Raw genomic sequence first — 18,383 nt, forward strand, 5'->3', positions numbered from 1 at the left:
TGAAAGAGCTTGTCTCCACTCGCAGGCCTCAGGAAGACTGTCACCTTGGGACTTAGCAGGGGATTATAACCTCAGGATGGACTGCTTCATGAGTATTTATCATCCTTAAAACTCTGATCAGAAATGCCAAGTGGTCATGGTTACGAGACACCTGATTTTGCACCATCCCTACTAAAAACTCCTCTGCTGTACTGCTGATAAATATTGGCATTATGTTCCAAAGTGCACAGAACAACTTGAAATCCTATCTCCTCTCACACTAAGCAAGAAAAAAAGCCAGACTTAAGCTTTGGCACTTAGCTTATTTCTCGAAGAGCAAGGATCACTGTATGTGAGAATTTTCACCTTGAATTTCTTGCAAACATTCGTTTTATAGAATGAGTAAATGTGGAAGACCAATTAGAAAGATAAGAGATTTTCAATTACCTTGGAAACTCGATTGGCAACTTCTCTGCCCACAGTCAGCCCCTGGACAAAGGTCCGAGCAGCAATGAAGGCGCGGGTGACCTGGATTTTCAGTTTACGGGGTACATCTCCAAATGGCTTCAGCTGGTCTGTGTATTTGCTCACGCATTCCAGGTAGTCCTCGCTGAAGTGATACTGCGGGTTTATTAGCTGAAACATCCGTTCCAGGAGCCGAGCCCAGAAGTCATTGAGCATCTCCTCCAGGTTCACGTTGCCCCCAGTGTAGTATCTCTTCAGCTCTGTGAACAGGTCCTGGAACACTTCTGAATTCTGCATGTACAGCATCCCATAGGTCCGGACAAACATATCATTGAGTGACTTTTCTGCATTTTCTAGGAGTTCTCGGAAAAATTCTGCAAATAAAAAGAGAAAATAGTCGAACATTAAGAAGAGCTATAAATCCCAATAAAATAATAACTCTATCTATCTATTTATCTATCTATCTACTACTAATAATAGAGGAATATGCAAATTGTCTGGGACACCATCACAGTAACAACCAAACAGCAGGCTGCATGAGGCAACAAAACCAGCAGGGGCGTTAGTGAGGGCTAACCAAATGACTAAACAGCAGGCTGCATAGGGTGACCAGGTCATCAGGGGGGTTAGTGAGAGATGACCAAACAGCAGGCTGTGTGGGGCGACCAGGCCAACGGGGGGGGGGGGGGGGGGGGGGGGGGGCAGTTAGGGGCAACTGGGCCAGCAGAGGGGGGCAGTAAGTGGCAAACAAGCCAATGGGGTGGGGGAGTTGGGGGCTATCAGGACAGTGGGAGAGGCACTTGTGGGCCATCAGGCTGGCAGGGGGGGGGCAGTTAGGGGCAATCAGACAGGCAGGCAGGTGAGCAGTTAGGAACTAATGGTCCTGGATTGTGAAAGGGATGTTCAACTGATGATTTAGGGCTGATTCTCAGGATCAGGCCTAAACCGGCAGTCAGACATCCCCCAAAGGTTCCCAGATTGGAGAGGGTGCAGGCTGGGCTGAGGGGACCTCAACTCCCATGCACAAATTTTGTGCACCGGGCCTCTAGTATATACATCTTCACGTTAGGATACTTTTTTCATTGTTTCTTTTTTCTTTTTAGGGAGTGTAGACTAGCAGGAGGGTCAAAGAGTGGGGCAGGGAGACTGAGTGAAATACATACATGGGTTGCCTTATACAGGAGCCCTGACCAGGGCTGGGGATAGACCCCTCAAACCAGGTATGTGCCTTGATAGGAAATCAATTGAACCCACAATCCTTGGTGTTAAGGGCAATGCTCTAACCACTAAGAACACAGGGCAAGGCTGGTAACTATTTAAAATGAAATTTTCCCTACATCTATACTCTTGAGTCAAAGAAAATAGAGAAACATGTGGTTTCTATTTGAAAGAACATCTACTATTATTAGGAGTTTAGCATTTACTATTCCTCCATAGTTGCCCAATTATTTTTCCATTTATTGTTAAATTTTAGAAAATCTTATAGTTTGACATGAAGTCAAAACAAAATATGTTGCAAAATACTGTCATTAACATAATAGCAAATACATATTAATAAAACCATTTGCACCATCACATTTACAAATCTATGCTAACAGTAGGTTTAATTAAACTGCTTTTATTTGGAATAGTTAATAAATACTACATTCAAATTACTGTGATAGTTTTGACTTTTTAATTGCTATATATAGCAATTGATTGTCAGTGTTCAGAGAGTGATAATGCAATTAGATTTACTTAATAGCAAAAATATAATGAACTTCATTGTCATAATGAACTGAAAAGTTATGAAATACTCTGCATTATCATTAGAAATATAAACTATCATTTTAGAAAATTTGAGGGAAATATATGCAATTGGACTTTCTAGTTAAGAGGTTCTAAATAAAAAAGACTATCCCAAGAAATAAACTCTTCCTTCCTGCAACAGCACTTGAATGTTACTGGAAAACTAAGGATGCAAAAAATAAGAACTAACACCACCGAATACTGCCGGCTTCATTGGCCCTAGATTACGTTCACTCAAGAAAGAGTGCATGTGTATAGGGAACTATTATTGTGCGCAAATGAGCATGGGCAGAGGAAGCTCAAGCTTTACCCCATATGTAGACTGTGATTGGGGTGGCTAAGGAAAGATAATGCTTCTAAGTTTATAAATCCAAGTTGCTAACAAACGAGCAATTCTGCTTTACCTCTAAAACTCCCTTTTATTCCATGAAGGTATGTTCCCTCTCAGCTAATGCAGAGACAAATGAAGTCCTGGACACCTCAACAATTCTAAATAGAAACAAAACAAAACAAAACAAAACAAAAATAACCCCACCCAAAACAAAGGGACAAAATACAAAACCTAAAACCAACAAAATAACTCTCCTTTTTGGAACTCTCAAGGGCCTTTTTCCTGAGAAATCCAAGGAAAAACTATAAATCTCTCCATGGATTCCATGGAAGCTACACATTACTTCTGCTTCACCAAAAGTTTCCCAAAGAACCTGATTGAGGTACTTTCATTCTAATAGTGATGAACCATTAATTGCCTTGATATGGTGTCTAGAAGAATAATGATTGTTTTATATTTGTTATCAAATGAAACCAAAGCACCAAAGCAAAATAAAAAACATTGTTCACATCTTCACCCTCTTACTGTGAAGAATATACTTTCCTAATCAACGAAATTCTGTTGGAGAGGCAATAAATACTGAGGGGTTATATAAAAGTCATGGTTTATAAACTTTTTGTGATCTTTTCCAAAGCACCAAATATTTCTTCTTTTAATTTTTCCCCAAATGTAAAATAATGCTAACTATTATTAAAAACTCCCTAATGTTCAAGGATTTAGTAAATAAAATCAGTGTTGAAGCAAATAGGGCCAATTTTCCCAAAATTTCAGAGTATCAATTAATCAAAATATTTATATATGCTATATGTTATGTTATTTATGATTTTGTGATATCAGAAAATTTTTATATTTTTAGGAACACTAGTCACCTAGCTTTTTCTAAAATAGAAACTACATTAAATGATTAATATTAATAGCAAAGTATAAAAATGTCATATTAAAACTTTTCAATCTCAAAACCAAGAATAATAATAGCTTGACTTTGTTGATATAGTAGGTGTTAAAAATTGTGAAAAGAAACTACAAAAGGATGAAAAAAATCAGTAAATTGAAAAATACTAAAATGATGAAACTAGAAAGTAGATTCTAATCATGAGCTCAGGACAGCATATTCATTTATCTTCTTTTTGAGGTCAATTATTTTGTTAGACTCAGAGATTAAAGCTTAATTTATTAAATACAGAGTACTGCCTTCAGCAATGAATAGTTAGCAATCAATAGTGTGGTCTGGATTGCTAAGAACTAAACAAAACAAACAAAAGAAAAAAGGAAAAGATCCTCAGGTTCTCATTGCTTTTCAAAGACTTAGATATAAATGATTCTGTGTAGGGATAAACATTGTATTTTTTATTTTATTGAAAGTAACATTCCTTAGGCTTATCCCCTCTTAACTGGGAAAACATGAACTATGGCTCTTATACCCACTTTGCAGTTGAATGGTAAAAACCAAACTGCTCACTCACTCTATCATGTGGTTTGTTTCCTCATGCCTAAATTCATCATTAAATAGAGAAACCAATTTATCATATTTCAATAAATCTAACCCAAGAAGCATTTTATTAGCTTCCAAGCTTAAATTTGTGTCTAAGGGTGTGTCATTGTCTGAAAAGTTTGATATTAGCTTCACTGGTCCTCAACAATCAAATTATGATTCCTTGTTCAAAATTATTATACGGTTTAGTGATCTCATAGTCAAAGTTAATATTGGTATTGAAAGACACCAAAGTATCAGGTAATTATGACAAATGATGCTACCTTAAGGGACATTGATCTTATTTCTTATAAAAGATGGGGGAGGAGGGAATACCTAAGGTACCGAGGCAAAACCAATGACCTCCAAAAATAAGTATGTTCATTTCACTGTTAGGATGTCCATAGACTCAGACTTCAACCTTATGAAGGTTGACTCTTTTAACAATATATTTTATGCTTGGATGAAAATTGTTTCCCAGCAAACCAAACAAGATGGATATTTGGAAGACAGTTATCAGATCCATTTTGCTGATGGAGTATTATGCCCAAGCAGCACAGAGAACAAAATTGAAGAGCAATATAAGGAAAAACAATCTTACCTAGCCCTTCATTCAATCTCAGAGGGTAAAGCTCACATTGGATAAAGCCTTTACTCAACAAAAATTCTCATCTGCAAGAAACAGTTTGGCAGGAAAAAAAGAAAAGAAAAAAAAAAAAACCTTTCTTTTTTTTTTTCTTTTTCCCAATCACAAAATATACATCAAAAGTGATTGCTTAGGGCTTAGTTATACTTCATAGATGCACAAAGGAACCTTTTCCAGCCAGTATTAGCCTCTGGGAGGTTTTTTATTCATCTACAGGGGAGATCTGGATGCAAACATCTGTTGGCTGCAGGGCAGACTGACTCAAGTGGGAGAACAATGCTGTAGATAAAAAACACCACTGTTCCAAAAGCAAAAAGAAACTCTGTGCATGAGGCCTGATCACTGGGACATGGCTCTTAAGGTGGGAAAATCAACTCCCAGGAGCCAGGAGATGCCCCAAGATATCGAAGAGACTCTTCAAATGAAGCCTTCACATAAATGGACCTAAAGGTAAGATGTACCCAGGGGACTGGGGAGGTAAGAGGAGGGGAAGGGCAGACTAGACACTCACTAGGAATTTTCAGCCAATAAGAAACAGCAAAAGTTTTGCTCAATCAAGCTGTAAATGTCTTATTAATACTACTATAGAGAAACATACTCAGCATTTACCTAGAAATTGTAGCATTTTCCTATTCTATTTCATATTCTCCAAAACACTTCTTACTGAAATCTCATTTAAAGCTAACATTTCTTGCCTGGCAGGCTTGGCTCAGTAGTTGAGCATCAACATATGAACCAGGAGGTCACAGTTCGATACCTGGTCAGGACACATGTCTGAGTTGTGGGCTCATCCCCAGTGTGGGGCATCCAGGAGGCAGTGACTGATGATTTTCTCTCATCATTGATGTTTCTATCTCTCTCTCCTCCTCCCTTTCTCTCTGAAATTATACACACACACACACACACACACACACACACACACACACCCCGTATTTTCCGGCGTATAAGACGGCCCCCTGATTTTTACAGTTAAAACATAGGTTTAGGCCTATATTTGCTGTATAAGACTACCCCCCACTTCTGAGGTAACACCAGTTCTTTTTTTAATAGACCGCCTCTCTGACTCTGGCCAATCTGACCAGGCTTTTTACTAGAACACAGTGTAACTTTGGGTACAGAACATGTATAATTTGCATGCATAAAAAGCCTGCTCAGATTGGCCAGAGTCAGAGAGGCGGTCTATTAAAAAAAGAACTGGTGTTGCCTCGGAAGTGGGGGGTAGTCTTATACAGCGAATATAGGCCTAAACTTATGTTTTAACTGTAAAATTAGGGGGCCGTCTTATACGCTGGAAAATACTGTGTGTGTGTGTGTATGTGTGTGTGTGTGTGTGTGTGTGTGTGTGTATATATATATGGAAAATAAAAAGCTTAACTTTTCAGGATGATGGTGTAAATCCATGTAATTACAGAACCCAATGAGTAAGAAAGCTTTGGTCACTGTGATGTGGAAATTATATATCTATAAAGGATGACAGAATGAACTTGTTCTACCAGGATGAAGCGGGAGTACTAAATTTGCTTCCCAAAAGCATCAATCAGACTGTCAAACCTCAGAGGGAAGGTAGGGGAGGGTGGGGTAAGGCAGAGAGATCAACCAGAGGAATTGTGTGCATACATATAAGCCTAACCAGTGATCACAGACAACAGTGGGGTGGGGGCATGAGTGGGGGGGGGGGTGTTGGGAAGGTAATGAGGAGATAGGGACTAATATGTAATATCTTAATCAATAAATAAAAATTTTAAAAAGGAAAAAGGAAAAAAAAGAAAGATGAATAAATTTGCTTCCCTAAACCTATGCATTTGTGTTGAGTGTTATTTCTCTCCCCATCTCTTTCATTTTCTCCTTTCCCTACAAAAGCGTAATAAATTAGTCAGTCCATCCAGAACCCATGACTTGGCTAAAAAAGCATCTGGAGGAGATGGTATGGAAGTAAAATAATTCCAAAAGTTGATGTCCTCTAAGGGTTGTGATTCATAGACACACAAAAAAAAACTACGACCCTGCCCCCAACATGCCTTTTTCAAGGTTAAGTGATAGGAACATGCTTCCTCATTCTGCACACAACTGCCAGGTTTCAGGTACATGTTTTGAGATAATTTCTCTTGTCAACAGTCTTGTTTGCCTCTATAAGCTGATATGACTACAAAAAAAAAGACTGAGATAATGAAGAGCATTCATGGAGGAACAAGCACAGTGCTGTTTACTCTCTTTTATATTTGACTTTGAGGGTGAGAAAACACGATCTCGATGTGACCTATCTCTTCCCACTCCCAGGAGGCGAGACCTTGTGAGAAGAGGTGAAGACTGGTGCTGCTCAGGGCGCCCTTGCCACATAAAGCTTTCACAGCTTCGGTGGCATTTTACAGTTCAATGCCATTCCTCTCCATCAGGGGCTCAGCCTCAGCACTGCTGACGTCTTCATATGACAAACCTGTGTTGGGAAGTTTGTCATATGAAATGCATAATACTGTGCATTATATAGTACAGTATGAAGTAGCATCTCTGGCTTCCACGTACTAGAGGCCAGTAGCACATCCTTCCCCCAGTAGTGAGGGCCAAAACTGTCTCCTGACTTTACCAAATGTCACTTGGGGGTGGGGGGAGGAGGGACAAAATCACTCTCCTTCCACACCCTGAGAGCCACCTTTCTACGGATAAATTCCAGAGGCCTAAAATTAGGACATCAAAACACTCTGAGAAAATGCCAGCAACATTTCTAGACATCACCATCCTCACAATTTTTTTTTCAAAATACATTTGAGAAACTATAACTTTATAAGAAGCTGCAGAAATATAAGTTATATTGCCAGGTAAGATTCTTGGTGGCAAATATCATTGACATGTACTCGTATGGTGCCCATCAAATGGCTGGGCCTTAAAACGTGGTGAATAGTGTGTGAGTAGATAGAGGGATGAACATGATCACCCAGTGAAACACATCTATCTGTTCTGAGTTCTTCTTGGCTAGTGATAACTTTGTGGGCAGACCTCAGAGGGAGAGAGATGCCACAAACCAACAATTAGAAAGGACAATTGATATGCTCTCTTGCTATACCCTAAACTCATTTACATTTCTGCATATATAAACATTCATATCCGCCAAAACTGGATTGGCTCAGTGGATAGAGCATCAGCCTGTGGTCTGAAAGGTCCCAGGATCGAGTCCAGTCAAGGGCATGTACCTTGGTTGCAGGCACATCCCCAGTAGGGGGTGTGCAGGAGGCAGCTGGTCAATGTTTCTCTCTCATCGATGTTTCTAACTCTCTGTCCCTCTCTTCTTCTCTGTAAAAAATCAATAAAATATATTAATCATTCATATCCACCTATGCTCCAAATTCATGTACATCTATACATAATCTCCTCATAGCCTCTGGCTCAAAAACATGTGGATTACCAAGACTGCTCTGTCACTTCCTCTGTGAACAACTCTGCCTGTTAGGAGCCTTGCTTTGCCTGGCTTCATTCTTTACTGCCTTGCTGCCACTGTTCCTGCTGGGCCTTGACCTCGTAGCTCATGATTTCACCAATCTGACTGTATTCACATTCACACTTTAAGCAATGCTCAGAGTGCGATATTTGAGTTAGCTCTCAAACCGCTTTGACTTTCCCATATTGCAGTACTGCCCTCTATTCAACAGCTGTTCTGCCATACTGAATAAACTCTCTGTGGAGCTTTGTTTTGATTTGACAAAGCTCCACAGAGAGTTTTTTATTTGTTTATTTGTTTTTCACAAATTTGTTTATTTGATTTCAATAAACAAATCTATGTTGTCTTTTATTTCTTCATAATACAGGTTAAAAATGATATAGAAAAAAAAGGGAAGAATATTTTGAATAGATATCCGAATATATTGTTTTAGAAATTTTTCTTAAACATCAATTGCATTTTCGTGCAAAAAATAAACCTTCAATATGCATTCTCTAAATGATGGGGTTGAAATTACATAACATTAATTTAAAAATAATAATTATTCAAAAGGGAGAAATAGTAGTCTATAATTACTATTAGACAATGTTGCTATAGACAAAAAGTCATTTGTGTTTGCCACTTCTTTATCTCTTAATTTATATTTTTCTTGCTCTGCATGTGTGATGTGTATGTTTTCATAGATTAAGCTTATTACATTATGATAAGCATTATATATTTACTTATTCAATTCATCCCAGGAGTTAATAGAAATTTATATAATTTAAAAAGTAGTAATTTACACCTTTCCTGTTTGGTGGATTATTATGACCCTTAAGGAAATGTCCCCACTCCAACCAACACAAGCTGTCTTAAAAGGAATCAATATGTCAACAGGATATATTCATTATTTTCATTCGCCATTACATTTTAGAAGGAAAGTAAAGGCACCAGACCTTACGTGAAGATGACAAATTGATTTGCTACACAATGATGGCAATTTCAAGCATAATTACAGATAAGAAGTTGCCTGATATTTAATGGATATCATATACTATGCTATAAGATTTACCTACCTTTTAAGTGACTCAGTAATTAGCATATGCAGTTAGCAGATGAGAAAAGTGAGGCTCAGAAATGTTAAGCAAGGTGTCCCACACCACTTGAATGAGCATGTAACCTAGAGCTCCAAACCATTACAGAGGAGGATGAGTTCTAAGGAAGGACAAGAGAGTGGGGTGGGGTAGCTTTGTAGTGTATCCCAAGTTAAATATTCACACTGCTATTTGAACACTAAATAGGAAGTAAAATAAATTTCTAGGACACTAGGTAAAATCACATTTAAATATACATTGCAAAATGATATACTAAAGTCAAATATAAGTTACTTATAAAAAAAATTCATGTGTGATTATTTTCCCCACTGATATTAATTAGTTGATGTAACCGAGACTGAAGAGTACAGTCAAGTCTCTGGGGCCAGTAATCTCTTTCTTCAAAAGGTGGCTTCCACTAGAAGAAAAGCAGCCATAGAGCATGGGATTATAGCTATATTGGATATTATAACTATATAGCTATATAGGATATTGAACAGTGACTGACACACAAAAGGATGTTAGAGATATTTGACTAAAAAACATAACTTCTTTTGCGATGTATGAACATATATATCATCGTGTGCATATCATTTTATAACACTATATGTATATTGTCAACTAATATACATATAACATTCACCTACACATTAAATGTTAAAATATGATCAAACAAAAAAACCAACAATGAAAACAAGACAAAACAAACAACAATGACAAAGAAGATTATGCCACAAAGACCTTATGTGGACCAAAATGCCCAAATATTTAACTTGTAGTCCTTTATAGAAAAATCTTGCCAATTCCTAGCTTTAAATGGTCAAAATCCTAGTGAAATGTTTGAAGATTCATTTAACAGAACATATTTTACCTTTAAATTCTTGTAGGTAGGAAGACATTTAATTATTACTCTGTTATCTCTAAGTAAGAGAATGAAAGTTCCTTTCCTCTCATTATTTTATCTTATATGTTAAAATTTGCTCTGCAGCCCATTCATCACCTTATATTCCCCTGTGAAGCAGCTAAAATCCAAAAGTAAATTCTTAAAACACTTAAATGATTTAGCAGATTTAGGTGACTAGTGATTTTAAAGAAGGCACCTTCAAATTTTTCCAAGGTAGTACTCTAATGAGTCTCCAGAGAATTTCATAAAGAGAAAATCCCACAGTAAATCTGGTATTTAAAATAGACATAGCCATAGCTGGTTTGGCTCAGTGAATAGAATGTCAGCCTGTGGACTGAAAGTTCCCAGGTATCATTCCAGGCAAGGGCACATGCCTGGGTTGTGGGCTCCATCCCCAGTGGAGGGTGTGCAGGAGGCAGCCGATCAATGATTCTCTCTCATCATTGATGTTTCTATCTCTCTCTCTCTCTCCCTTCCTCTCTGAAATCAACAAAAAATATATTAAAATATAAATAATAAAATAGACATTATAAAAATGGAAAGGGAAAAATAATAACACCCTGATAGATGTTAAGGTACAAAAAATTTTATTATAAATCATTTTATAATTTTCTGTTTATGATAATTAATGAAATAGAAATTAATCTTCCAATTAACATCTTACAGGGCCCTACCATAAATCTAGAAAAAATATTTTCAAAAAGTAATAAATACATCAGCTGTTAAAAATACTATAATACATTTATCAAAATTGGTCACTATATTTGTCCAAAGGTTACTTTTATTATATTACTTCCATTGTGTGTCAGAAACTCATAAATTAGATCTAAATAAATGGAAACATAAGAGTTCTGAGGACTTTTTGATTTAATGAATAAAAATAAAACAAGGATATACTGATGTATTATTCAGCTCGATTGGAGATTACCAATTTATATTTTTCTAATATATTTAACCTTATCAACTAGACTTTTCCACAAAGAAATTTTTAATGAAAAGTCATATTTTACAATCATGAGTGTTCATTAAAAATAATCAATTCCTTGTACCAAGGTTCTCTGATATAATATCATTAAAGTAATGTCAGCGGAAGAGACAAAGTGCTACAAGAATTTTCAGCACCAGGTGAGTAATTTAGCTGTGAATGGGAGTTAGCTGGAAAGCAGCACCTTGTAATGGTTGATATAGGGAGATTTAAAGCAATGAAGCAGTTTATGGAAATTGTTGACTTGAATTCACATTTCTCAAGGTTAAACTCTTTCTGTACTTAGTGATCCTTCACACATTAGATTGATAAATGTTTTTATTTCTCTGTAGGTTATTTCTCTTGAAGATATCTTCTAAAGTAAGAAAGACTGATTAGGCCATTTATGTTCACAAGGTGGTATAGATAAACTATTAATTCTGGGAATCATGTTATGTTTGAAATTTGCTGACAGTTCTGCCAAAAACAAACAACCATTCTGAGCCTGCAGACTGTCTTTCTACCTCATCCTAAGCAATACATATGAAATTAGAAGCTGAGTTGCAAGGATTTGAAGATGATGCTGTAGGTAAACGCCTATGCTCACCGCCTCCCACAATCACATCAAAATTACAACTAAAATACAGAATAAGCACTGCACATTGGAAAGCTGACTGAGTGGAAGTCCTACGACTAGAGAAGTAAAGAAGAAAGCACACTGACACTGGTAGGAGGTGCTGAGGCACAGAACAGGCTGGTCTAGCACCCATGTGGGCCGCTTTTTTAATTGGGAGGGAGATCTTCTCTAAGAGGCTGCCTGGAGGACCAAGGGGTCCCAGCCCCACACCAGGCCCCCAGCCCAGGGTCTGAGAGCTGGGAAAAGAAATCCCTATAGGCAGTAAGAATTGTGGGCTGTAAAAACCAGTGGGGATTGGGGCTCCGTGACACAGAGGCTGCTGGAGACCCAGCTGCTCCTCTTAAAAGACTGGCACCATGAACTGAACTTACAAGGTCCTGTTTTCTTTGAGCTCCAGTACCATGGTGAGGCTCTAGGGAACACAGACACATAGAAGGAGGAACTGGATTTTCTGGCATCAGGACAGGAACTGGGGGGGGGGGGGTGTGGAGGAGGGGAGAGGAGCAGGGGAGGGTTTTTCCAAAAGGGAGGTGCTCACAGGGATCACTATTCCTGTGCTGGGACTTCTGGGATCTCAGGTCTAACTGGCAGCTATTTATTTTCTCTGCCCAGGTGATTCCCTAAAACTTGCCTCATCCAATTTACAACCCCACCAAAGCTGTGTACAGCAACTGTTGCATATAAATAGCCTATCCTTGCTCATGCTAAAATCTCAAACAAGCTGCAAATGGGTCAGGGAGCCCCAAACCTATCAATAAAAGACCCAATACTCAGTACCAGCACCAGACTGCCTTGCTTCATGGCTGGGCCTCTTCCAAACCCAATACAAATAGAAGCAATCTGCAGCTCTCTATATAGCTCTTGTTGGGTGATGCCAGGCAGTGACTGACTTTGTACATCCCTGGAGACCCCAAGAGCCAGTGTACTCAGTGATCAGTGTCAGACCATCCAGATTACAACTCTTCACATCCATAAGCGACACACTCAAGGGGCAGACTCAGTGAGCACCAAAGCCCACTGAAGCAAGTTCTGCTCAATGGGGGTGTCTCCTGCACAGAAGCTCCCCCACTGTAGTTGCATTTGGGCTTCATAGGCAATTGGTCTGGAGGTCAATTCCTCCCAGTGACATTAACAGCAATCAAGGTTCAACTACAACAAGACTGTGCTCACAGCCCATAAAAGGATGCACCTAGAGCTCGCAGCTCAGGTGATTCAGGAGGCTGATCCACTGGGCCCATAAGACACCTACTACACAAAGCCACTCTACAAACTCAAGGAGACTTAGCAGCTACCCAATACATAGAAACAAACACAGGGAAGCAGACAAAATGTGAACACAATAAACATGTCACAAATGAAAGAAATGGAAGAAAGCAAATTACTGGATATAGATTTCCAAACCCTGGTTATAAGGTTACTCAAGAATCTTCTAGAAACCTCAAAAAAAAAAAAAAAAAAAAAAAAAAAGGAAAAGGATAAGACAAGGACCAGTCAGAAACATTGACTGAAATAAAGAATAATATACAGGGATACAATAGTAGAGTTGAGGATTCTGAGTATCAAATAAATTATTTGAAATATGAGAAAGCAAAAAACACCCAACCAGAAGAGCAAAAAGAATCCAAAAATATGAAGATAGTGTAAGGAGCCTCTGAGACAATTTCAAGCATACCAACATTCACATTATGGGGGTGCCAGAAGAAAGAGATAGCAAGATATTGAAAACCTATTTGAGGAAATAATGACAGAAAATTTCCCTTACCTGGTGAAAGAAATAGACTTACAAGTCCAGGAAGCACAGAGAATTCCAAACAAGAGGAACCCAAAGAGGAACACACCAAGACACATCATAATTAAAATGCCAAGGGCTAAAGACAAAGAGAGAATCTTAAAAGCAGCAAGGGAAAAGCAGTTAGTTACCTACAGGGGAATGCCCATATGGTGTCTCAACAGAAACTATGCAGGTCAGAAGGGAGTGGCAAGAAATATTCAAAGCAATGAATTTCAAAGACCTACAACTAAGATTACTCTACCCAGCAAATCTATCATTTAAAATTGAAGATCAGATAAAGCGTTTCACAGATAAGAAAATGTTAAAGGAGTTCATTACCACCAAACTAGCATTATATAAAATGTTGAAAGTATTATTTAAGAAGAAAAATAAAAATAAAAAATATGCACAACAAAATGGCAACAAACACATACCTATCAATAATTAAATTTAAAAATCAAAATAAATTAATAAAAATCTAATGAACAGAATAAACTGGTGAATTAAATAGAATCAGAGGCATAAAAATGAAAGAGACTGCCGATTCTCAGAAGGAACGGGGATGAGAAGAGTTTAAACAAAGATCTTATATGCACTCATAAAGCCTTGGCAGAAACAAACCAAATGACTTTGGGGGTCTTATATGGCCCTCGGCATAGACCATAACAATCAATACCAACTTTTTGTGCTCTTTGGCTGAAAAAAGCTATTAAGTTTCCAAACTGGGATAGAGTATTACTCTGTTCACAAATCAAGATCTTTGTCCAGCTCTCTTCCTTCTTTACCCAACTACTTGCTGATGCAAAAAATGAAAAAAACAAAAACAAAAAAACCTCCAGCACCAAATCAAGTGTGAACTTTGGAACATGGGACCAGAGTTAGTTTGTAGGTGAAAAATCAGTGACAAGGACCTGAAGCTATTGGGATAAGAGATTATGTAGGCTCTTAGGATGAGTGAGTAGGAGCAGCCAAATGCAATTCCCTCCTTTCTTCATAGAAGACAGTGGTTCTCATCCTTGGCTGTCCGTTAAAATAAGTTTAAAATCTTTATGCCCAGACCTAACTGGTTTGGCTCAGTGGATAGAGTGTAGGCCTGGGGACTGAGGGGTCCCAGGTTCAATTCTGGTCAAGGGCATGTACCTTGGTTGTGGGCACAGTCCCAGTGGGGTGTGTGCAGGAGGCAGTTTCTCCCTCATGGATGTTTCTAACTCTTTATCCCTCTCCCTTCCTCTCTGTAAAAAAATTAATAAAATATATATATTAAAAAAATATTGATGCTCAGGTTTCACACCAGAGTAATTAAATCATAATTTCAAGAAGTGGGGTCCAGGTGTCAGTGTATCTTCAAGCTCCACATGTGATCACAGCCAAGACAGAGAATCACTACAGTTCTTCTCTGTTCTCCTGTAGTTTCATTGTCATCAATGCATGGTGATGGTGGCCTTATAGACAGGGGAAGAAAAAAAACGGATGGAGGGAGGAACCATATAATATATCATGAATGCCCTGAGACTGTTATTCCTTTCATTTACTTTCCCTTATCTCTCTTCTCAATGTAGACAACTAGTGTTCTGGTATTGGGAAGAGAGCAGTGTATCGATTAAAGGCATGTGGAGAGTATGTGAGGAATACCATCAGTGTTCCAGAGGATGAGTGTGTTAGTCTCTTTTCCTTTCTCCTCCAACTTTTTTCCTTTGCTACCACCCAACACTCTCTTCCAAGGCACCCTCTGCCTTCATTGATTTCAAGGCAGAGGCTCTTCCCATGGAAGGAAGGGTGCAGCCTGGGAAGAAGGAGGAATAGGCTTTGATAATGCCCCAAGAAAAGAAATGTCTACCATAGTCTAATGAAGGATTGTTTAAGCACAAAGCACAGACAACAGAAGGAAGAACTTAAATGTATTGAGAAATAACTATAAGAGCACAATAAATAAATAAAAAGTTTTAATGAAAGTGTAATATATTAATTTAATGTTCAATGGCTTAACTTATATCCTTTCTGGTCCATCAAAAATCTGCAATACTGAAAATCCAAATTTTGTGAAAAAAATGTTCATATATATATATATATATATATATATATATATATATATGAACATTTTTTTCACAAAATATATATATTAGAGGCCCATTTCAATATATATATTAGAGGCCCATTGCAGGAAGATTCCTGCCACAGGGCTTCCTGCTGCTGTTGTTGCCCTGCTTGCTTACTCCCTTCTCCCTTTCCTGCCTGCTTTCCTCCCCTCTCCCAGGCCTGCCTGCTTCTCTTCTCCCCGCCCCCCCCACCCCACTTGCTTGCTTCTCTGCAGCTTTGCTCAGCACTTAGCTTCTTTCTACACTGTCTTCATTCTTTGCTCTGGCCTGGATATGCAAATCAACCACCATCTTGGTTGGGTTAATTTGAATACTCACCCTGATTGGCTGGTGGGAGTGACTTGTGGGCGTATTGAAGGTGTGGTCAATTTGCACGTTTCTCTTTTATTAGGTAGGATATATAAACATTTTATAATGGGTAGAAAGTTATGGCTTATTTGTATGTATTTCTTTGCCCAAAGTTTTTATTATGACAATAAATTACTTTCATAGTTTGAAAAATCATTTAATAGTATTTAAATTAAAAAAAACCTTATGAACACAAAAATGTTGCTTGAGTATAGAGGGAAATTGACTATAGAGGGAAATACCAATTTAAAAATGTAGGATGGCCGAGACCGGTTTGGCTCAATGGATAGAGCGTTGGCTTGGGGACTGAAGGACCCGGGTTTGATTCCGGTCAAGGGCATGTACCTTGGTTGCGGGCATATCCCCAGTAGGGGGGGTGCAAGAGGCAGCTGATCGATGACTCTCTCTCATCGATGTTTCTAGCTTTCTATCTCTCTCCCTTCCTCTCTGTACAAAATCAATAAAATATATTTAAAAAAAAAATAAAAATGTAGGATGAAACTATTTTATCTAATATATTTACAAATGGAAATCCAAGAATTAATACAAAAAAACACATACAAGGTCAGAAAATAAACAAGAAATTTACTCATAATTGTGGAATACATCCACAAAGTAGTAGAGATAGAATCTGGGTGTACTGACTCTATATCTAGTGGATTCATGCTGCTAAGTGAAAAGGACTTAATAAGGAAAGAACTAAGTAGTAGTCTAAGGCACAGTGTGCAGGCTATAAAATCATGGTGCTAGTAATATTAGGTCATTATTAATTGATAATAAGAACCTCTACATTTTTGGTATTCAAGTGATTGCTTTTAAATTCTATCTAATAAAAGAGTAATATGCAAATGACCCTCACTCCATCACATAAGATGGCTGCCCCATGTGGTCAAAGATGGCTGCCCCCATGTAGACACAAGATGGCTGCCACAAAATGGCCAGCATGAGAGGGAAGTTGGGTGAGACCAGGTCTGCAAGAGAAGTCAGTTGTGGGTAATCAGGCCAACAGGGGAGGGCAGTTGAGAGGGACCAGGTCGGCAGAGGAGGGAATGTGGGGGTGACTGAATCTGCAGGGAAGGGAAGTTGGGGGCTGGGGAGGGACCCAGGCCTGTAGGGGAGAGCAGTTGGATGGGGGCAGGCCTTCAGAGAAGGGTAGTTAGGGGCAAACAGGCTGGCAGGGAAGCTGTTAGGCATCAATCAGGCTGTCAGAGGAGTAGTTAGGGGGTGATCAGGCAGGCAGGCAGGTGAGCAGTTAGGAGCCAGCAGTCCTGGTTTGTGAGAAGGATGTCCAACTACCCGTTTAGGCCCAATCCCAGTGGGGTCCCATATTGGAGAGGGTCCAGGCTGTGCTGAGGGACACACCCACTGTGTACAAATTTCATGCACTGGGCCTCTTGTATATAGATAATTTCTAGATATAGAAAGGAGTTTTCAAATGAATGTAATCAGTATCCAATAAAATTCCATTGTTTGTTATTACAGTTGTCAGTCAAAAAAAAAAAAAAAAGGAAAAGAGCATTAACTTCAGATATCAATGATTCCATGAATTTAAAGTCATTTTAATGGCAAAATTTTTGTGGGGACTTGATGAATATTAGTACAGGATGATAAACTCTGTAATTCTAAGGATGTTTCTAAAAACATTTTAAAACAACAACAACAAAAAAAGAGAACAAAGTCAGGCATTTTTCAATCTCTTTTACCACTTATGTCAGTTTGTTGGAGAAGACTTAGAGGAGGCACAGTTTCCCCAAGTAATGCCTGAGAAATAATTTTATTCCTTGAATCTCTCAAAGGGAAATGAACCTTATTCATCAAAATGTTAAAATCAAATCAAGTCATATATAAGGAATGTGCTTATTTGATTCATGGGTATATTTTAAGCTTACAAATGACTTTCAAATGATTTATATTTCATTTTTCTGAATTATATGGATCATATGTAAAGTCCCCAAAACAAGATATTCAGTTGAGTATTTCAAACAAATATTCATAGTACAGGCTTATTATTTTACACTTTACTGGATGCTTTATGATATGTGTTCATTGTTAGCCATGGTATATAGCCATATGATATTATTCTTATATTTTGTTTTATTGTGTGTCACAAAAACTTCCTGAAAACAATCAGCAATGATTTTCAAGAAGGTATCCATCAACATATTAAAAATCGGTAATCGCTACCAAGGGTAATCGTAAAACAGTTCTGCTTTTGGAGAACTTATTTAAAAGGCTCTGCACAGCTTCCAAAAATGGCTGTCCTTTGCTTTTTGTTTCCTTTGTTTTAAATACCCTCACCCAGGAATATGTGGCTTATGCTGTGAATGTGACTCCCTCAGTGCCCATCCCTCCCCGCTTTGAACTGCTGATGGTAATGAACCTTCTTCTTCCAGCTCCAAATGCTGCATTCAGTTATCATCAAGAGCAGACATCGACCAGCACTCTAATCTTGCTCTGATGGATAGAATGCTAACCTTTCA

The 18,383-nt window shown here is 38.2% G+C and overlaps 1 protein-coding gene across 1 annotated transcript in view; it reads right to left on the reverse strand.

Moving 5' to 3' along the window:
- Positions 1–18,383, reverse strand: part of GPC6 (glypican 6) — a 1,067,089-nt gene that overhangs the window by 537,589 nt on the left and 511,117 nt on the right. Inside the window, exon 3 of the mRNA XM_084876725.1 lies at positions 427–818. Within this exon, the coding sequence (XP_084732851.1) occupies positions 427–818 (392 nt within the window). The remainder of the gene's footprint in view (positions 1–426; positions 819–18,383) is intronic.

This window comes from Pipistrellus hanaki, assembly GCF_964339955.1.
Source record: "Pipistrellus hanaki genome assembly, chromosome: 3".
NCBI lineage: Eukaryota > Metazoa > Chordata > Mammalia > Chiroptera > Vespertilionidae > Pipistrellus > Pipistrellus hanaki.